The sequence below is a fragment of the Microtus ochrogaster genome, chromosome 16 (genome assembly GCF_000317375.1).
Source record: "Microtus ochrogaster isolate Prairie Vole_2 chromosome 16, MicOch1.0, whole genome shotgun sequence".
In the NCBI taxonomy this organism is placed as follows: Eukaryota; Metazoa; Chordata; class Mammalia; order Rodentia; family Cricetidae; genus Microtus; species Microtus ochrogaster.
In genome coordinates this window covers 7,666,535-7,688,925 of record NC_022018.1, presented here as the reverse complement: position 1 = coordinate 7,688,925, position 22,391 = coordinate 7,666,535, and the positions used below count along the sequence as shown (strand labels likewise).

At 40.4% G+C, this 22,391-nt stretch overlaps 1 protein-coding gene across 1 annotated transcript in view; it reads left to right on the top strand.

The window, feature by feature from the left end:
* Lrpprc (leucine rich pentatricopeptide repeat containing) overlaps nucleotides 1-22,391 on the top strand; it is a 103,516-nt gene that overhangs the window by 59,765 nt on the left and 21,360 nt on the right. The window contains exons 28-38 of the mRNA XM_005354688.3: nucleotides 2,189-2,331; nucleotides 2,461-2,569; nucleotides 5,578-5,704; nucleotides 10,702-10,790; nucleotides 14,150-14,351; nucleotides 16,533-16,672; nucleotides 16,777-16,892; nucleotides 19,073-19,147; nucleotides 20,327-20,411; nucleotides 21,717-21,859; nucleotides 22,309-22,390. Coding sequence (XP_005354745.1) covers nucleotides 2,189-2,331; nucleotides 2,461-2,569; nucleotides 5,578-5,704; nucleotides 10,702-10,790; nucleotides 14,150-14,351; nucleotides 16,533-16,672; nucleotides 16,777-16,892; nucleotides 19,073-19,147; nucleotides 20,327-20,411; nucleotides 21,717-21,859; nucleotides 22,309-22,365 — 1,286 coding nt within the window. The 3' untranslated portion in view covers nucleotides 22,366-22,390. The remainder of the gene's footprint in view (nucleotides 1-2,188; nucleotides 2,332-2,460; nucleotides 2,570-5,577; nucleotides 5,705-10,701; nucleotides 10,791-14,149; nucleotides 14,352-16,532; nucleotides 16,673-16,776; nucleotides 16,893-19,072; nucleotides 19,148-20,326; nucleotides 20,412-21,716; nucleotides 21,860-22,308; nucleotide 22,391) is intronic.

Below are 22,391 nucleotides of genomic sequence, written 5' to 3'. Positions count from 1 at the left end.
GCTGAGTGTGCACTCCACTGCCAGCTCCCTGACTCAAGGGTGCGTCTATCAGCTGGCCACTTTGGTGATCTCCAGGCATTATTTTGACTGCATTCTGGTTTGTTTTCAACTCTATGTTGAGTATCCTACAATCTGTGCCTTTTTTAACTAATAATAAGAAATACATTCACTTGAAAACACAAATATTTACATTTTATTTTCACAGTTTGTAAGAGTTTGGTATCCTTCAAACCTCCAAAAAATTGATGATTTTTTTTTCTTAATGAATTTATGGCTTTTTAAAAACTTTTGTTTCAGTTATTTTGATACTCAAATTATCAGTCTTTGGTCAGAAGGGGTCTCTTCCTTTTAGCTTGTGTGCCCTCTGACATACCTACAGTTAGTCTTTGATGGCTGTTTTCAGGGTCAGGCCGATGGTGCATGATTCCTGCCCCAGGAGAGTTGGGCCTAGTTAACCAGCAACTGCAGCTGGGGGACTTAAAGCAGCTCAGTTCCGACACCAATACTCTAACTGTTGTCAGCTTTAGAGTTCGAACCCTGGACTAGACTTCATTTGTTTAGTGACTCAGAAATGCCCCAAGATTGTAGTCCACAGTTTTGTCTATTCCCATAAAGCTTCACTTTCTTCTGAAACCCTTTGTCTAGACAAACTCCTTCAAGATCAGTTAGAGTAGCCCACACCCTTGTTCTTTAAAGACCAAGACCATGAGCCTATCTCCTTGTCCCAGCCTGGATTTGTGGCCTTTTAAATCTTTGAATCACAGCTTGGCATTATTTATTGCCACAGGAAATTATTATCAAGAAAGACATATTCTTCTGACATTCTTGTTAGATTTTTGCACACAGCAACAGATTTTGATAGTCTGGTTTGATTTTTTTTTCCCCCCTTAGAATTTTGGGTTGTATTTTATGATACTGCTACTGTTAACTTTGCCCTAAAAGCCTCCATTCTGTTGGTCAACTCTTGCCCGGTAAGAACTGCTCCATGTGTTCCTCACACACAGTAAAGGTTCTTGGGCTTGGGTTTTTTTAAAAATTCAACTTTTATGCTTTTAAATATTTATAATACTTAGGTTTTACATTACAGGAGAAGATTTCAATAAAGGGAAGGTATAATTATAAGAATATTGCTTTAAAAACTAATTGTAAATATAAGGTTTATGTTAGTTAGATTGACTTTATAAACAAGTATGTATAGAATCACTCTGAACTTTAGGTTAATTTCCACTACTTAAGAACAGGGGTTGCAACCTTTGTATGACTATAGATAGTGGTGCTGACCTTTTGTTTTCTTTATCGCTGATTTCTAATTGAGTGTGTCAAAGTTTGTATTCCTAGCAGTCATTACTTGTTAAAAAATTTAGTTTTTCTTTTTTGAGGTCAGGATTTGGAGAAACAGCCTAGGGGAATGTCTTCACTCACTTTAGTGGGATAGTTTCCCTCTAGTGTAAGAAGTGGAAACAATCGTGTTTTCTAAGATGGTTGTGCTCAAGCTTGTCTCCCTGATGCTCCTCATAGACACATTCGCAAATTCAAGCAGAGGGACATGTGAAGCAGGACTGTTGTTGTTACTTGTGAAGACTGAGTATCACAACATAGAAGTGTTAGCGTATTGGTGCAAAGGCATCTACCACCCTAAGACTTAGTCAGAGTGTTATCCCCTGCCATAAAAATGTAAAACACTCAGGCAGAGGTCCTTCAGCCTCAGGTGAGATGTAGACAGTCTTACTTCCTCACTCAAGTCAAAGCCCTGGACATTTGTCACCTTGGAAGAAAAAGTCATGCATCAGAGAACTCCCAGTCATTCCAGAGCCAGGGGTGTTCACAAGGCAGTGCACGTGTTTATCGCTGCAAACTTGCTTATGATTTTGATTTTACATTGAGCAATTTTCCATTTACTTTAAAAACAAACTTGATCAACATGATTTTCAAAGCTTTGGATAAAAGCCTGGGGTGGTTTGTCACTAATTTTGTTTTTGTTTAGTTCCTGTTTGTTTGTTTTGGCAGAGAAAGTATTTCTGTGGCTCATAATTAGAAAGATAACACAGAAAAGTCTCCTCACCTCTAGGCTACAATCACTAATATTTCCTCTCCCTGACAACACCATTTGGAATAAAGTAAGAATGTCCTAAACCTATAAGTTCTGCTTAGCTTAATCATTGGTTTTCGATTAATCAAAATTCTATAGAAATAAATGGTGACTGGCAACGAGCTGATGGTGTCTGGAATAAAATGCAAGAAGAAAATATTATCCCTCGGGAGAGGACATTGCAGCTGTTAGCAGAGATCCTGAAAACCAGCAACCAGGAGGTTCCCTTTGATGTTCCTGAGGTAATTGTCTTTAGCATAAGCCCAACAGGTTTTTGTTGCCATATATTTCTATGAAACTCGTTTAGTTTCATAGTGCACGGGTCGCTGGATTTAACCATTTGTGTTGAACTGAGTAATTTTGTTTTAAAGTTGTGGTTTGGAGACGACAGACCTTCCCTGAACTCTTCATCACCCCCAGCGGTAGAAACTGATACTGAGAAGATGTTGTTGAGTGCCTGCAGATTGAGAAAGAACAAAGGTAAATACCCACAGGGTCTTGTTTCTCATCGCTAGCAACGTGCGGGCTGAGTCTCGCACACGAGGTGCTGTTGGACAGAGACAGCTGCAGACAAGGGCACACACTCACATTGTGTGTTTAGATTAGCAGAAATATTGCACATTTGGGGAAGTTTTAATTATCAGCATAATACAGGTGATAGTAATTTGTTATAATAATATAATCTATAAGCCAGTGTCATTTTGAGGTTGTATAAAGTATTTAAAGACGAAAACAAGAACAAGGGCCAGATGTTAAGGATAATTGTTAGGGTTAGATTGTGGGCGTATGAGAGGCTGAGCTAATGATGATACTCTTGGCTGATTGGAATTTCTTTTTGAGATGGGGTCTCACTCTGTAGCTCAGGCAGGCTTCAGGCTGATGAGAGCAAATGCTAGGATTACAGCTATGCCCCATCATGCCTAACTCATATATTACCTTTTTAAAGGTTGTTTTTATTTAAATGAAAACATTTAACTAAGTGATTAAATATTGTACAGTCATTCCGCTATTTGTTTTAGCCTGTAATTCAGAGTTATATACAGATTTTGTATGTCTCAAGATTCAGATATTCAACATGGTGCTAGGGCTGGAGAAATGACTTGGTGGTTAAGAGCACTGGCTGCTCTATTCCCAGCTCACACATGGCAGCTCACACTTGTCTGTAACTCCAGTTCCAGGGCTTCTGATACCCTTATGCAGGTAGAACCCCAGTGAAAATAAAATAGAAATAAATTATATATTAAAAGAAAATTTAGTGCTTATAGTAGCGCCTGTTGGAATAGTTGTGGTTAAAGGGTTTGTTGCATGGAAGTGCTTACATAAACAGTTTACAAGTAATAGCAAACTCAACTTCAGTGGTATCAGAATACAGCTAATCACATTTGCTAGTTTTGTTTTTATTAATTTTGAATATTAAGAATATTAACTTAGGGGCTGGAGAGATGGCTCAACGGTTAAGAGCATTGCCTGCTCTTCCAAAGGTCCTGAGTTCAATTCCCAGCAACCACATGGTGGTTCACAACCATCTGTAATGAGGTCTGGTGCCCTCTTCTAGCCTGCAGGCATACACATAGACAGAACATTGTATACATAATAAATAAATAAATAAATAAATAAATAAATAAATAAATAAATAGATAGAATATTAACTTAGCCCTCATTTAACAACAAACAATGGGAACTAAAAGGACAGTAGCAACATTCCATCCTAACTATGCAGTCCCCTTTAAACAAAACAGGTACATTGTGTATTGAGTAACAGATTCTTTTGTGGTTTCATTCTTGTGTGCCATGATTTTAAATGACTTATTTTTGGTAAATTTTACTGTATTTTATTAAGCTTTGTCTTAAAGTTTGTGATGGATTGATAGTGGCATTCAAGAGGTGACTTACTAGGGGACAAGACTCATGAGACCCCATATCTCCCAGAGGATCTAGGCAGTTAGTGGTTGCTAGGGGAAATGAGTCATTCCTCAGTTGTATCACTACAGGAAAGTAGCTCTTGCTCAAGTAGATAACAGGCCCGTGCTGGTCCCACCATTCCCAGTTAAATGCAGTGGGTCACACTCCAAGTAATGGCAAAGGCATGAAAGTAGGGTGGGGGCTTGTTGGGAAAAATTGATTAGTGAGAATATGAGAGGCATAAGAAAGGAAGATTGGGGCTGAACATGATTAAAGTATATGTGTATGTGGAAGGATAAGGGGGAAAGATTTCCTTTTCCTACCGTTTCAGATAGTAAACTACTACACCGAGTAGTCGAGGTGTCTGTTGGCATAATCATTAACTTCCTTGTTGAGTGTCTGTGCTTTTCTACGTTTTGTTAATGCCTGATTCAGTAGGCATTAACAAAAATCTGATAGAAGGCACTTGGTGATATAATCACTAAAAAGGATTGTGCTTTGGGAAGCTTATTTAAAACCTGATTAATTTGCATGGCTATGGCTTTGATTCACACAAACCTAATCTCCTTCACTAAGACCCCCACTAATATAAATATTCTCAGACCTTTTTTTGTCCCTCCCATTTAATTTCCAGGTTTAAATAAAATTTGGGCATTGCCACTTGAGTTTTAGTGAGGGGATAATACTAACTTCCCTAACTTGTACATACAATCTCAACCATTTTTGCCTGTTCTTGTGGTCATTAACATCATGTCTGTATCCATCTAAATGTATTACGTTTCTTTCCGGCAGTTTTATGTTCCTTAGAGGGCCGTCTGTGGGGAATCGGTTTCACTTGATCTCTGTTGTGATGTGTTTATACACACAAGTGGATTATAGTTTCAGTTGGCTCTTTAGAGCCAAGCAATTTTATTTCAGAAAAGTGAGTGACTGAAAAGTGTAGATACTTCTCTTTTGGTAACATCTTTTCATTCACTGACAGTTATTGTGAACAAGTGAAATAAAACTGTTAATCAGTCAAACAAATGTTGCCTAGTTTACTTGTTAGATATCTGTATATTTGAAAATTGTATGTTTTTGTATAAGTCCTGTCGTAGCCAAATAATTTGATCTTCTAATTTTAGAATTATAGGCTATATTCACTTTAATGCTATTGTGTTGAAATATGAACCATTGTAACCACCCACTTATAGATTAAAGATAGCTTGAAAGTGAATCTTTTGCGCCCCTCAATCTAAATTATACCTCTGGTTTATTTGGACTTTTAACACGTATTTTGCGATTTATTTTGAAACTGCTATCATCTTTTGAAGTCAGAAGAGCTGGTTTTCATTTTTATTCGCAAGAATATAGTTTATTGACCCAAGGCAAGTATGAAAAATAATTTGGAAAAGATACCCTTCGGATCCCACTGTTGTCAGTGGAGTAGCACTTCCTGCATTGCCTTCGTATTAACAATTTTGAAGAGTGGTGGCGACGTCAGTGCCTATTTCTAAGAATTGGTAACGGTGGGGGATATATGTTTTGGGGTTTTTTTGTTTCTTGTGTTTTTGCTCTCTCTTTAAAATTTTTTTTCTCTCTTTTAGATGCATATAGTATCTTCCTCAAAGCCCAAAAGCAAAACATTGTATTCAGCAGTGAAACTTACAGCACTCTGATAGGCTTGCTGCTGAAGAAGGATGATTTTACACAAGCCATGGAAGTGAAAGACTTGTAAGTATGGGTTCATATGTCGAAACCCTTCACTTTAAAGAAATACTGGTTTAAATGTCTCAACTGCCCATAAAAATAACATCAAAGGTTACTTAATGTTGTGGGTTTTTGGGTGAAGCAGGGTCTCACTGTTCTCCATGCTGGCTTCACTTGGAGCAGCCCTTCTGCTTCTCGAGTACTGGGACAGTTGGCATGTTTGCCACCACTCCAGGCCATGTGTGTGCTTTCAGACTGCTCACCTGTTTATGTGCTCCATCTGTCTTGTGCATTTATTCAGTTGTGAATTAAATAATCTACCTCTAGACCTTATCTACACCTCAATTCATGGCTTAAAGCATTTTTTGCAGTGTGCCCTGTCGGTTGTAAGCACCGGGTCTAAGGTACAGAAAGTCATTATGGAACTGCATCTTATAATAACCAAAGGTGTTCTGAAATGAGTAATTTGGAAAGAATAGGGCATAGAAAACAGCAGGATTTTGTGTTGAAAACTTAAACTTTTAAGAAAGAAAACTTAAAAATTCAAAAACCATTTAATCTTGAGTGTTGGTCACAAACCGTCTAAAGACATCCCAAAGTAAAACTTAGTTATCTTTATCTTGGGCTGTGGAGACAACTCATGGGTAAAGTCCTTGCTGTGCATGAAGACACAGGTTCGGATCTCCCCAGAACCCACCTACAAGCTGGGCAAGCTGGCTGGAAAGATTAGCTGTAACCGATGGCCTTCAAGTTCAGCAAGAAGCCCTGCGTCAGTAAATGAAATGGAGCAACTAAGGAAGACACCAGTTGTCAGCTTTGGTTCTCCACCTGTGTTCATGTACATGCCTGTCTATACCCACGTTCAAATGTACACCCACGCATACCACATAACACACACAGAAACTTCTTAATTGAGCTTGTGCATAGACATCAGTTGTCAGCTTTGGTTCTCCACCTGTGTTCATGTACATGCCTGTCTATACCCACGTTCAAATGTACACCCACGCATACCACATAACACACACAGAAACTTCTTAATTGAGCTTGTGCATAGACATCAGCTGAGTCTTCTTTCCATAGCCACTGCTAGGGTTCTGATGGTGAGTGACCAAGGACTGTGCATTTTACAGAGATTCCAGATAATTGATGAATCATGTACCTAAGACAAAACATTTTGTTAGCATATCCTTAACAGTGACACCCTTTCTCCTAGGGTGTTCAATGCTGCGTATGCCTCTCAAGGAAGGCTACTGACCTGGCAGAGTTCCAAACTGTAGTTGCCACTATTTAGTGGGGCAGAATGAACATTTTTCAATGAAATAGACTGGAAAATACCAAAGCACTTCAAGTAGTAAAGATCACTTTGTGAAATATTGATTTCCATTGATGTATGCTCGGGTGTGGTTCTTTTTTTTTTTTTTTTTTTTTGTTTTTCGAGACAGGGTTTCTCTGTGGCTTTGGAGCCTGTCCTGGAACTAGCTCTGTAGACCAGGCTGGTCTCGAACTCACAGAGATCCGCCTGCCTCTGCCTCCCCGAGTGCTGGGATTAAAGGCGTGCGCCACCACCGCCCGGCTTTCGGGTGTGGTTCCTATAAGACATTCCTGTAGTTCTCCTGTAGGTCTTGATTTTAGAGGGAGTTGGCCTGAATGGTTAGAACAGCTCTTTTATTCTTTCACCCACAACCTGTAAAATACAGGCTTATATTCTTTTTTCCCTCTAGGTTTTTATGAAGCCTTTTCACAATATGATTGACGTATTAAAAGATATACATATTTAATGTATACATCTCATTAACTTTGGGGATAAGTATATACCAATGAAACTACCACCGGCATCAAGGCCGTAAACATATCCATCACCATCTGGAGCTCCTCCCACCTTCTTTATCCTCATCGTCATACCATTGTTGGGTTTTCTGAGTCTGTAATTAGACTGGTGATCTGCCCTCTTAGTAGTAGCTTGTAGGCCCTGCCGTGTAGACTCTAGAACTCACCCGCCTTGCTCCTCCCATGCCTGGCAATCTCCATTCTGCTCTCTATTTTCAAGTTGAGTGTTTTAGATCCCACACTTTGTGAATGTCAGAGCACTTATATTTCAGCTGTGATATCCTACAAGGATTAGTCTGTAGCTGCTATCCCCGTGTAGCTATATGGGCCCAAGAGAATCCAAGATCCAAATCCTTCAACAGAGGATTTGTTTACACAGCCTTGGACTAATAAAATGTTTATCATTATGTAGAATTGTGGCCTGGGTTAAACCTTTGTTGAGTGCCTTTCTTGAAAATAGCCAGATGATGGTGCATGCCGTTAAATCCAGCGATTGGGAGGCGGAAGCTAGTGGATTTTTATGAGTTCAGGACAACCCCTGCACTGGAACTATTTGAATTCTCTGATTAATTGTGTTACTGGAAGTATGTCATGTTCTTTGCGTTTGTTTCCTGGGTGTCTCTTCACCCCCAGCTCTGTGTCAGAGTAGTTGGGCCAGCAAGAAGGCTCAGCAGGCAAAGGCTGACAACTTGCCAGCAAGTCCTTTGACTGCCGTCATACATGCGCATAGACAATTAATTATACAATCAGATAAGTATAAAAGTGACTTAAAACAAAACAATGGTTGTTGTGTGCAGGTCACTTGATTTTATTATGGTAACCACCATACTGGTTATTCTTACTCTCCGTCCAGAGTGCTATCTTAAGCAATTCTGAGTCTCTGGGAACAAATACTTAGAACCTAAGTAGAACCTAAGAAATGGTTTACTTGGGAGGCCGAGACTCATTTATCAGCTGCCCTGCTTTACCTGTAAGAACAGTGCTGGTTTCCTCTTGCCTTGACTGGCGTCCTGTGTCTGTCTGCCTAGAAATGCTACTGAATCTCTCACTGTTCTCACTGGCTTGGCCAGTTTTTGTCACTCTCAATGGCATAAATTAGAAGCATTCATCTGTTCATTGCTCTGAAAATAGGGAATTTTCCATGAAATACTGTCTTTAGCTGAGAAAGATTAGTATTTGCAGCTGTGATGAGCTGTACGATGCATACCCTTTTTTCTTTATTTTGACAGTTCAAAAAAAAAGTCTGAATTTGTATGGAGCCCACTCCAGTAGCCACCAGCCTTAATGTGACTGCTTAAATGTGTAAAATGAAATATAATTAATTACTTATTTCCGGCAATGCAGCTAACACCATTGAAAAGCATAGATAAGAGAAGGCAACTAAACTAAAGATTAGGATCCAGAATTAAATTTCTTTATGTTGTCTGAATGATCCCACTGCAAAGGTTTCTGTGAGTAACTTTGTGCTTTTTCTCTCTTTGCCAGATTAGAATACATTTTCCTGGGGTTGGTCCTTTTCTGCTACTATACAACAGATAAGGGGAACTTTGTTCCTTCTGATATTAATCTCTACTTTCGTTGGTATTGAAGAGTATTAAATGATGTTATGTGTTTTCAAAAGGCTCATTGCTTATTGTTGTCAGTTAAGAGACAAGATTTATTATCTCTAGATGTTTTTCTCTTGTTATTATTTTGGGGTTTTGTTGGTGGTTTGGTTTGGTTTTTAACAATTACTCTCACTCACTGCAATGCCCTTCCTTGCTGATCTGATGCCCTCTTTATAGACCAGGCTAATCGTGACCTCATAGAGATCTACCTGGCTCTGCCTCCTGAGCGCTAGGATTAAAGTCTTGAGTTCATGCCAGGCTGGTTTTTTGTTTGGTTGTTTTGTTTTTGTTTAGTTGTTGTTTGGTTGTTTTGTTTGTTGTTTTGTTTTTGTTTCAATACAAGGTTTCTCTGTATAGCTCTGACTGTCCTGGAACTCAGTCTGTAGATCAGGCTGGCCTGGAACTTAGATCCTCCTGTCTTTGGAATCAAGAGACAGAAGGATCTTTATTTCTCCTGCCAGGAACAAAGGCGTGTGCCACTGCCTGGCTATAAATAATACTCTTAAGTGAATAGGATATCCTAGCACTGGTGTGAGAGGTAGGGTTTTTAATTAATCATGCTGCCGGTTGGGAAAGCCCAAGTCCTTTGAGCAGGTAGTAAGGATGGGCACACACGTTGTCTTTGGCTGATTTTCTTGGCTTGATAGGAATAGTGGTCCTGCTTCTCTTATACTGTGCTCAGGGTTTTTTTTAGGTTTGTATTAGCAAACCATGGAGAATTGACAAGTTCACTGCTGAGCCAACCAGGCAAACGGCAGCGATTGCTCTTGCTCCTCGTGACCCGTGACTGTTTCCTAATCGTGAGCTCAACTCTGAGGCATTAAGGAAGCTAAAATTTCATCAGGAGAGACATCCAAATAGCGCAGCAAACAAGCTACTTCCAGTTAGATTTTAGGGTTCTGTTAGTTTGTTTATTTCTGTTTAGTTTTAGTTAATCCTTGGGATTTGGTGCTAAGTAAAGCTGTTTTTACTCTTGAATTTTAAAAGTTAGGACGTTTGTTGTTTAGTCTGGTTATGTGGAATTTTAAATTTTACTGTAACAATGGTTTTGGTTCTATGCTCTGTTTAAAAGCTTTTAAAACTGTATCTAGATGACAGAAATTTGAAAATTAATCAACCAAATGATATAGCATTGGTTAGTAATATGCTTTAGTTTATATTTAAAGTACTCAGTACTGAAAATAAAATGTTCATTTTTGTTGCTGGAAGAATAGCTTTACATTTTATAATTAGAGAGAGAGGAAAAAGTATCGAGCTTGGATCCAGCGCACAATGCAGGGCACGCGGTTATTTTAGTCACCTAATATGTCAGCACTCAAGAGTCTGAACCGATTGTTTAAAAAAAATCTTGTACTTTGTTTCTTTTGTTGCTCATTTCCAACTTTGTCATCTGTCAGAATGCAAAAAAAAATTATCCTTCTATAACCATTGACAGGATAACACAAAAGCTGTCTCCAGGTCGATATTTTGCAGCAATATTTTTAACATACGAACAGTAGTTTTTATAATTTCACCTTGGTGCTCAACCATTTATTATCGTATCAGAAGCATGTCAGTAATTCCTTTCTAAATGTCTGCTTCTTTTAGCGCTGAGACCCACATCAAGGGCTTCACACTGAACGATGCTGCCAACAGCCTCCTCATCATAACGCAAGTTAGGCGGGATTATTTGAAAGGTATGTCACAATGCTTGACCTTTACGTCACATTAATGCCTCTGCAGATTTTTCTTGTAACGCCCTTCGAATACTTGGATAAAGGAGTCCATTTAGCAAATTACCTGCTTATCAAGAGCCTTTTGTGGAAGCTGAGAGACGTAAATTACTGTACATGCATTTATAATACAGCTTGAATATGAATGTACTTGTCATTTGACCACTTAGTCCAGTTTCCATTCCATTTAACACAAGATGGGTTTTCTTAAGATGAATCACAGCTCTTCAGACATGCAAAATTTGTGTTCCAGAACGAGAGAAAGTACAGGCTTTCAAGTGCGTTAAAATTCACAGCACAAGTCATTTTGCTTTGGAAATTAACATACTTTGGAGGTCTGAGACAATTCCCAGCAGTTATTTCTTGCGTGTTGTGTTGGTTGTATATGAGATAGCAAATGAGTTAAATTGAGTGTTAAGTGTGTGGGATTGTGCACCAAATGATTGTAATATTGATTTTTTTTAAACCTAATCCAATACTTTTTTTAATAGTTTATAATACCAACAGCAATACAATGTGATGTTTGTTTGGAGGCGAGAGTTCTTGAACGAGTGTGGAAAGGAGGTATACTAGGAAAGTGTGGAGGTTACTTTGAGGAGGATTGGGATTGGGAGCTTCTGTGGAGAAGGGAGATTAGCTCTGAAGGGGATAGCGCTGACTCTTGAAGTTAGGAAAAGGAGCTTTTCAGTTAAGGTTCACGTTTGAATTTTAGTCAGCATAGTAACACTGTCACAAGGAACCTCACACAGGAGACATGGAGGTTAGAGGTTAAGCTCCGTAGCTCTTCCCTATGGTACTTGTTTCTTCCCCAGGCTGCTGGAATGATGCTTCCTGTTTGCAGTTCATAAAATAATTTTCCATCTCTTGAGAGGAAGCCGGGTAATTGCCCAGCCCCACTGTTGCTTACAGTACCTTCCCAGCTGACGGTGGCTGAATACCTACGCGACTGTTCTCCTTCCCGGAGTGGAGTTCTCCAGTGCTCTGCGCACGCCGACAGTCTTTGGCAGCCTGGAGTTGTAATTGGGACCTGCAATAAGGCTTGCTTTTAAAATTTCAAAGGTTTTTATTTTCAATAGAAATGATTTTGTGAGGTTTATTTTTCATGTAGATTTTATGAAATTGAACATGTTAAGTGGTCATGCCCGTGCACACTTTAATCCTAGCACTTGAGGGGCCGAGGCAGGAAGAGTGTTCAGGCTTGAAGCCAGCCTGGACTGCCAAGATACTGGACTGCAGAGTTAGGCTGCCCCAGAGAAACAAAGAGGGGGCTAGAATCTGCTCCTTGTAAAAATTTTAAATAGCTAATGTTTCTGTAAAGAACAAGACTTACAAACTTCCTGAGTTCAGTTTGCAGGGAATATGCCCCAAGGCTTTTTTTCTGATTCCCAGCTTACTAGGTGCTCCATGAAAACCACAAGGACATAATTGGTGTGGTGTCTTACCTGTTCTCAGGTATCGCACACGTGGAGGCTCCATGAGCCCACTGGCCCCTCCTTCCACTTCCACCCAGCCCTCGCTGCCCAAGCCCCACCAGACTGGCATCTGGTGAAGGCACAGTGCTGCACGAACAAGGCGGGAACGGTTTGGACCCTGTTCCCATCCACGCTTGCTCTGTAACCTTTTGGGTCTTTTCCCCTCTCTTTATTTTAATCAAACTTTATTTTAAGCAAACTTATCTATGGCAATAAAGTAGCCAAATAAATCTTACTAGTAATATTTTTGTAAACTATTAATAACTGCTATGTATTGCTAGAGAACAGTTGAGAGAAATGTTGGATGAGTGACAGAGAAGACTTGGAGAAGAGTGTGGATGGGATTATCGATCTTGGTGTTCCTTAGGTTGTTTCTGGCACAGATGGCAAATTCTGTGGCATGGTTTAGATCATAAGCTCTTATATTCCACTTGGACAGACAGAAATCTCCCCCCCCCACACACACACACACACTTTTCCTGTACCCATAGGTCCATCACCTGGAATGAAGTGGGGGCTTAGGTTGGCATTTAACACCATGACTTTAACTGTAAGGTTGGTTAGGGAGGGTTCTTGGAGGATGGCTTTTAATCCCACACCTGCATTATAGTATAAAAAAATACGTCTCCTTTCTGTTACCTTTACTCGTTAGCACTTAGCTCTTCCCTAGCAGTGTGCTTAGATACCGAGTACACTAGAGCATAATTGTCTGCATGTGACCACCCTTAGCAAGAGGCGACTAAGCTGATTTTCTGTGAATCTTATTTTTTAAATATTATACAGCCTTTTTTCTGGTATGTTACATATTTGTAACCTCTTAACCGCTTTTTAAACTATTTTTTCTTTTCTGTACTTGACAGTCAATGGTCTGGATCATGTGTAAATTTGAAATTATAATAGTTTATTCAGTAAAGAAGACTAAATTGATCGTGTCTCTTACGGTATTGTTTTTAATAGACTGTTTAATTACTACCCTTTCCCTTCCCATGTAAAGATAAGCTGCTCTCATTCTGGAAGCTGCCTGGAGAGCCTTAGCTTTGTCTAGGTTACAGTGCTTTAATTGCTACAAAGCCTGTAAGTTTTTTTGGTGGTGGTAAAGGTGATTGTTATGCAAAGTACTGGTGCAGCCCCTCCCATCTACCTCCTTATTTAATACCACGATTTCATCACGCTTGCAAGTGAGTCTAACTTAGAAAGGCACTCCATATTTATGCATAAGCAAGTGCTTGTAATTGTGAGCGTTTCTCAAAGCAGCCCCTTGACTGTAGCCTTAAGAACTGAATGCGGCAAATATCTGCACGGAGCCTGATTGTGTGAAGTCAGTCTTCTAACGTGGATGAGTGGCGGCTTCAGCTCAGGAGGGTTGTGTGATTCCATCCAGTTGGGACCATTTTCTAGAAAGAATAGGAGATGTTAAAAGGTTTTGTTAATTATGTGCTCTTTGAATTAGTAAAATCTAGGAAATTACTAATGAGAGTAGAAGTTACTTATTTTTTGTTCTTTGTTTTTTCTTTTAGGGGGTGCTTTCTTTAGTTTAAGAAGTTCTTCCTTATTTATACTTTTCAGAGCTTGTCACCTTCCTTGATTAGTCACACAATAGTACCCTGGATGGGACTCACACTGTCAACAGCATTTCCTTCTCTTTGACATGAACTTTTGTTCCTCTCTCATGCTTTAACGTTAGATGCATTGTTTTAATAAAGATTTTTCATGAAGTATTAATATTTTTGTAATATAGGATAAATTGTTCATTTTTGTATTTAGCCATTTGATGTTCTCTCTTGTTTAAAAACTGGTTAAAATCGGTATGGGTCATTTAAGAAAAGCTTAGTTCTCTGCTCTCCATTTTAGTGGCTCTCACGACTCTAAAAGCAGCCTTGGATCTGGAGCAGATCCCTTCTAAACTCGCCGTCACCCGCCTCATCCAGGCCTTCGCCATGAAGGGTGACCTGGAGAGCATAGAGGCCATTCAGAGTATGGTAAATGGACTGGATGCAATCGGCCTCTCAAGTATGGTTTTCATCAATAACATTGCTTTGGCTCAGATGAAGAAGTGAGTATTCTCAAGCTTTCTTGACTAAGGATTATCTCAGATAGCAACCTTCAAATGTTTTTGTTGTTCTTTATACCATTTGGAAATTTGCAATCCTAATTATGTTGATAATTTACTATTAAAACTATTTATATGTTAATGTGTTTTACCTTTAATTAAATCTTACTAAACATTTACCATTCATAAAATCTACTCCACAGTTGCTAACTCCCATATATAAAATGTATGTTATGCGCAAGTGTGTATGCCTCTTGTTATCAAAAATAATTCATTTGCAGAAACGAAAGTGATTTCACTTTCTAATCAGCAGTTCTTTAGCGTCTCAACACACTACTAGCATAGTGAAACAGGACTTACAAACTTATTAAAAATACACATTTCTGCCAAGCGGTGGTCACACATATTTTTAATCCTAGCACTTGGGAGAGAGAGGCGGGTGGATCTCTGAATTAAAGAAGAGCCTGTTCTACAGAGGGAGTTCTAGGACAGCCAGGGCTACACAGAGAAACAAACAAACACTACATTGCCAGGGCTGGGGCGAGTAGCTTTATAACAGAGACTCTGGTTAGCAAACACTAGAGCCCGAGTTGTAGTTGAAGTGTTCCATCTTTCTCACCCCCAGTCTATGATGTCCCACAAGCAGAGAAGGCATCAGACTTGAGTAGCATCATTGCAGAAGGACAGACAGACTTGACTTTCTCTGATCTCACTAGTGCTTTATATACATTACATCGTTAGAAGATTGAACATGATTCAGGCCCAAGGTCCCAGAACTCAGGAGGCTGAGGCAGGAAGATCCATGAGTTTGATGACAATCTGGGCTATGTAGTGAAACCTCAGAGAAAAATCCTAAGAATAATTCTAGAATTGATACTCTACGTTTTTGAGGAAATCTGTCTCCCCCTCCCCCTCTCTGACTGGTTTTTTGAGACAAGGTTTTCCTGTGTAGTTTTGGAGTCTGTCCTAGAACTCGCTCTGTAGACCAGGTTGGCTTTGAACTCAGAGATCCGGATGTCTCTGCCTCCCAAGTGCTGGGGTTAAAGGTATATGCCACCCCTGCCAGGCTTTTTGGGGGGGGGGAGTCATTAATAGGATATATGGATATATTAAAATGCTGTTTGGCAAGGGTTTTTTTGTTTATACTTATTTCTTTTCGCAAAAAATGTTTTGGTTTTAACCTTTAAAAGTACTTTCCATGGTTAAAAATGCTTGTAGCTCTTCCAGAGGATCTGAATTCAGTTCCCAGCATCCACTTGGTGCCTCACAGCCATGTGGATCTGATACCTTCTCTGCCCATACAAATATTCAGGCAAACAGCCATATATAGGTAAAATAAAATATTTCCTAAAATAGAGTTTCAAACCTTTTTAATAAGAAAATGTGATGTTTTAAAACTAGATCTGTGTAAGAGCTAGATGAACATTTTATTTTATAGTTATATTTTTTATGAAATGGAAAACATGTTTTTACTCGCTTTAAAATAATTTTTTTACCGAAACTCATAAGAAAGACCTAACAGATACTCAGAGTCCTTATTTTGATGTAATAATTTCAACATGAAATTGATTTCTGGCATCGCATTATAACCCACACCACCAGCCATCGGTCATCTTATCAAAATGACAGTTATTAGCATATTTTTTCCTACTTTGTCCAGGAAGATGCAGAGTTTTTCTCTTTCTCCCATAGTAAAGGTGCGCTTTTCTGAGGGTTCTAGTACGGATTTCCCCTAAAGTATGGTCCCGGACGCAAAGGCATCTCCGACTGTTAACCATGAAGATAGCTTTTGACTGTATGATCTTTTTATTTTTTTATTCTCCAAATGTTATGCATTGTCTTTGCCGCACACGCTAGTGATCATTGTGGTTTATAAAGCCAAAATAATGGCATCTGATATCCAGTGAACTGCAAAATCAAATTAAATATTCGAGATAAATCTAGTTTGGTCTTGTTTTTAAAACGCTGTTTTGAAACACGTGCCCCATAGTGTGAGCCACTCTGGTTGCTTTTATTATGTTAGATGATATGCTTTAAAAAGATCACTGTTAGGAACCTGGTTGCTTGTAAATAGTTCTTTTTTCTGGAGTATTTGCATGAGTATCCACATAGATTGGCTTCTAACTAAAACTGGCTGCAATTTTTGTAGATGCAAATATTTCATTATAATTTTTTCTTTTACAGTAATAACATAGATGTCGCCATAGAAAATATTGAACACATGCTTACTTCAGAGAAACCAACCATAGAGCCCCAGTACTTCGGCTTGTCGTATTTATTCAGAAAAGTACTAGAAGAGCAGATGGAGCCAGCGCTGGAGAAGTGTGAGTTGCTGTTGGTTAAGCACATAGAAGCCATTCCTTTGCTTTGGGGAGTGAGTCATGGCCCTGTTTCAATGAAAGCTTCTCCTTGCCTCTTTCCCTTGCAGTAAGCATCATGTCTGAGAGATTGGCCAATCAGTTTGCACTTTACAAGCCCGTCACAGATCTCTTCCTGCAGCTTGTGGATTCCGGCAAGGTGGATGAGGCCAGAGCTCTCCTAGAGGTAATGACTCATTGGAGCCTGTGGCTTCTGAGAAGTAAACAGAATGACTAGACAGGAGTGTGAGGAAGGGCACTTCTGCTAGAATGCTGGAATTTAGTGTAAAGCAAGATTGCATGGCAAGACTGTGGGCACAGGTAGAACTGAAGTATCCTTGTCATTAAGGTCGGCATAGGGTGGGGAAAGGAGACAAATGTTTCAGTGAAGACAGGTAATGCAAAACAACAATTCCTTTGATTTCCTAATTTCTTTAACACTCTAAATACTGTGCATCACCATGGCAACACAGTTTGCAAACAAGAAGTAGAAAATGTTTGCTTTCAATATACAGCTTCTCACTTGAGTACTCAAACATTCTCAGTGCCTTATTCAAGGTTTATTAAGAGTTGGATTTGCTTTCTATTCACTTACGTGTCACAGACACATTAAATGACAAATGCAGGTCTCTGTGGCCCGCACGCTCGGTTAAATTAGCAATCTTGAGGAAAAGGAGACAACTGCATTCATGCCGTTTTAACAGCTCTAAATATAAAGCTGCGGCAAGTGCGCCAGAGCGGTGGGTGATCAAGCTGCTGCTGGCAGTGTACACAAACAGGCACCGCTGGGGAGCCCCTTCCCAGCAGGTGGCAGTCAAACAGTCTCGGTGATCCGGCCTGCGACTGTGTTTGTGTAGACTCCCTGTGTCAAATTGAGGCCTGGAACCAGTTTCTGGTAGTAAATAGTGTTATATTCACTTACATTCCTACCAGCTGTGAGATATCTTAAGTAGGAGATATGGACGATGACGCTGTATCCCTTGCCTTGAGCTCCATGTTGGATCCAAGTTCATCTAGCCTGACAGTACAGCCCGAGCCACTTTTCAAAGGCATGTCCAAACATCTACCAGTGCATAAAAATGCACCCTGCTTCTGCTTTTATTTATTTATTTATTTATTTATTTATTTATTTATTTATTTATTTATTTATTTAAGATTTCTGCCTCCGTGCTTCTGCTTTCTTGGTGTGTTCCTTTACTTCTCCTCTTTGCAGGAAATTTATGAAAGGAGTATCAAAATCTTCACTGAATGTTCTCTTAGGATTTGTCTTCCTGTGCATTCAGCTGCCCAGCGAGGGCTGTAAACGCCGTTCCCTAACACATGTGCGATGGTGTCTTCTCCTCGATTATTCTCCAGAAGAGGCACTTGCTTCCTTTCCCAGCTTGTTCTGAGCCATCATCTCTGTGCAGAATTACCAGCAGCCTGGCTGCACTCAGAGCTGCCTCTAGCTGTGAGGCACGCCTGGGAGCTCTTGATGGCTGAGTGCTGATCCCACAGCAGCCCCATCCTTTACCTGCTTGCCAAACAGTAAAGTGTTGTTCTTCCCCGCTTTCATGAGGAACACTTGATTCCCAGATGTCGAAAACATGAGTTTATAATGTAAATGTTCCACAAGTCGGCAAAAGTTCTTTTTATACTATTCACTTAGCACTGACAGTGTTTAAGGCTCTGAATGAACAGTGTGCTTTTAGAAACTTAGAGGGTGACATCTGCAATGAGTATAAACTAAAATATTGTCTTGCCATATTTGATTTGACTAAAGCATCTGAGATTGGATAGACACTTGATTTATCTGGTCTGTCACATAAACTTTTTTTTTAGTTTAACTTTTGTCTCTTTCTCAAGCACTGGCTGTCTATTGCAATGAAAGCCTTTTATAAAATGGAGAGATTGAAATCGGTCCTTTTGTGTGCATAAGTGTAGGTAATTATACTTTAAAGAGAACGTGCTTTGTACATTTTAATTTTTATAAAGAAATGAGCAGTTATCTCCCTGACACCTTATTAAATGTAGAATTAACCTTATGATCCCTAGCTCACTTGTGAATGCTTGGCAGAATAATTGGAGAGGAATCGTGTTTCTTTTTTCCTCTTTCTTTGCAGTTCTAAGCCTTGTTCTATGGTTGTTGAAGCATTGTTTTAATTTTTCCCTTTCCTTTTAACACAAACTTCATCCTTGGATGCAAAGAGCCACACTCCGACTGCTCCCACCTGGTCCCTCCGTGCCGGAAACCTGGCCAGCCGGCTGCTGGGCTGTCCTGTGCTGACGACACAGCGCTGTGGTGTTGGGAACTCCCTTAATTGGGAATATCCACTTTGATCTGCTTATTTAAAACCTTCATTGACTGAATGATGTTTTATTTCCTAGAGATGCGGTGCCATTGCCGAGCAAAGCTCAATTTTGTTGGTGTTCTGTCTCAGGAGTGCTCAGAAACCAAAAAAGGTACTGTACTCTGCTTTGTCCCCAGCGGGTCTGAGAGACACTGCTGTTCATGGTCAGCGTCTTACCTGAAAATTCCAGAAACGAAAGGCACGTCTGTTTATTTGGCTTCTTTTTAAAATTGGGAGGTGTGTGCGCGCGCAGTCCTGATTGCATTTGTGTGTGTCTGTGTCTGTGTGTGTTTGTTTAAGAACTAGGTCTTATGGTTTTTTGTTTGTTTGTTTCTGGTTCCCCCCCCCTCCTTTTTTTTACTTTGCTGCAGTATAGTTAGTTCAATGGTAGAAGCTGCTTAGTGTGTGCCCAGTGCTGACTCAAACCTCATCCTGCCTCAGGAGATGGGACAGGAAGGAGTTCAGGAGAGACGTGGGTCTAGATCTGGTCTGACTACATTGGTATAAGAGAGGAGGTAGGATTTTAAGTGCTGGCCACGGAGCTGTTGTCAGTCCGCAGTTAGTTAAGCTGGATTTCCCTCTGGGAAAGTGAGGATGGTTGTAAGTACATGAAATCTATGGCCGATTTCCCAGTCACACGGTGGAGGAGGTTCTGTCTCTCTGCAGTGAGAGGATCTGCCTCTGCAGTCACCCTCCCAACAGTGACAGTCCAGGGAAGTCCTACAGATGGGTTTCTCACGAGCCGAACGGGACAATGCGAAGTTTTGAATCTTCACATTTTATCTTGACTTTAAAAAGGAAAAGAAACGAAAAAAAAAACCATGGTGTTAAACTACAACTGTTGCCAGGTGGCAGTGGTGACTCATGCCATTAATCCCAGCTCTGGGAGGCAGAGGCAGGCGGATCTCTCTGAGTTTGAGACCAGCCTTATCTACAGAATGGATTCCAGGGCTACACAGAAAAAAGCAAAACCACAGATACAACCTTTATCTTTTTTACCCTTGTGATCTTACAACTTTTTGATAAGTTGACAGTTGATAAAAGAAGCAGTGTTTAATGCTTTTATTATTTAAGTCTATTTTTAAAAGCATTCAAATATAAATGAAATGCCATTAATTATTGAAAAAAATTATGATTTTTTTTTAATCTGGCTGTGATTTGTTGGATTAACATCAAATGCCGAGATCCACAGGCCCACTAAGTGGTTGACTGTGCTGTGATTGTCTTGATGCTGTTAGATTAGTGCACTGTAAAGCTCTGCTGAGTTTGTCACCTTTGTTTACCTTCCCAGGCACCGGTTCTGAAGACTTTGTTAGAGTTGATTCCTGAATTACGTGAAAAGAAAGAAGCATATTCTTCCAGCATGAAAAGCTATGGTAATAAATTTAACCGTACTATATTAGCCGGTGATCTAAATATTCTAAATATAGTAAACTATGAGTTCAGCTCAAAAGACTAATCCTAAGTTTCAGATAGTTACTCATTCATTTAGCTCTAGAAGGTTTGGGTTTTTTATGTATATGAATGCTCTGTCTTCATACTCATTAGAAGATGGCACCAGATCCCATTACAGATGGCTGTGTGCCACCATGTGGCTGCTGGGAATTGAACTTGGGACCTCTGGAAGAGTAGCCAGTGCCCTTAACCTCGGAGCCATCTCTCAAGCCCATGTTTTTAGACTATAAGAAAAGTATGAAGTTATTTATTCCTAGAGTTTGAATGTTAAAAAATAATTCTGAGCACCTTCAGAGTGGTCTGGATAGGTATAATCGGGTTCCAAGGCTTTCAGACAGACCTGGAAGTTCTCTTGGACTTGTGGTAGGAAGCAGCCCTAGCCTGCAAGCCGGAAATGCTGGCCTTTTGTCAGTGCCAGCCCCACCTACTTCCGCTGTGATCAAGGGTCAACCTGTCCCATTTGGAACTCCATCCTTTTCCTTCTTGTCCTCTGTCCAACACTCACATGAAAGGGGCAGTCTCAGATTTTCTCACTAGGAAGATAAAATGCTGTCATTTCCAAGTCATGGTTGCCTGTCCATGTACGGCCCACAGGCTTGCTCACTGCAGTAAATGAAGAATCTATGGTAGAGCAATTGGCTTAGCAGTCAGAGCTAGGAAATAGATTCTTTGTTTCCATATGAAATCTTGCAGTGTTTCAAAACAGCTGGAATCCTAGACTTCCTGAAGCCAGTAACATAAATAGTATCAGAAGCTAAGACAGGTCCCTGTTGTGCTGTGGCAAGACAGCTGAGCAGGCCAGGCCAGAAGCCCTAGACAGGAGTAGGCAAAGAATGGGGGGGGTGCGGCGGCGGCAAAGATTGACACTGAGAAACTTGACTGAGCTTCAACAGCTTCCAGCTCCTGTGATGGTCACTTCCTCCCCTCACTCTCTACTCACAGCCTCTTACTTGATAGTTGAGGATTTGAGATCACTCAGCTAGATCCGTCTGGCACTATTCCTGTTGCTCCTCAGGCTTTCCGTGCCAGCCCTTCCTTCCCCTCAGCTAGTGGCTTTGCAGGAAGGGTGTGGAGGAGTGGGCAGTCTGTAGATTCTGGTTGGCCTCCTGCTGGAGCCGTCCCTACCTTTGTCTTGGATCCTAGAGAGCCTTAGCAACAAAGGGTGCCGGTGGGAGGAAGGATGGCTCTCTCTACCTGCTTTCATCTCTCTCCTGCAACTCCTTCAGCCTTAGACAAAGATGTGACCTCCGCCAAAGCCTTGTACGAGCACTTGACAGCAAAGAACGTGGAGCTGGATGACTTGTTTCTGAAGCGCTATGCTACTTTGCTCAAAGATGTTGGCGAGCCAGTCCCCTTCACTGAGCCCCCTGTGAGTACTCTTAATTAAGAGAGAAAATAGCTTCACAGATTATGTGTGCCTAAGAACACCAAGGGTGGGAAGAGAAAACAGGTTGAATACTTAATTACTGAAATTAGGCCTCTGAAGAAGAGCCTTGGGAGGTCTGGGGCCTAAGCAGTAGCTGTGGGCTAGAGTGGAATAGCCTTGGGGTAAAAGGAAGGTGTGTTCCCGACCTCCAGCCAGGTGTGATTTACCAGACTCTCTTAGGTAGTAGCTCTCTTGTTTCTGCTTGAGCTAGAACTTTAGCCTTGGTTTAGCTCAGAACTTGAAGCTTTTGAATTTGGCATTTCACAAAACATGAAGCCCTACAGAGCAGGTGATTAACCTTGGTTCAAGCTGCCTTGGCCACCAGTCTACACTGATTGTGGTCTGAGTCTGCGCTGTTTGCTCGTAACTGTAATTTCTGTTTCTCCTTACAGGAAAGCTTTGAATTCTATGTGAAGCAGTTAAAGGAAGCAAAGGAAAACCCTTCATGAAAGAAGCAACGTGTGTGTGTGTGTGT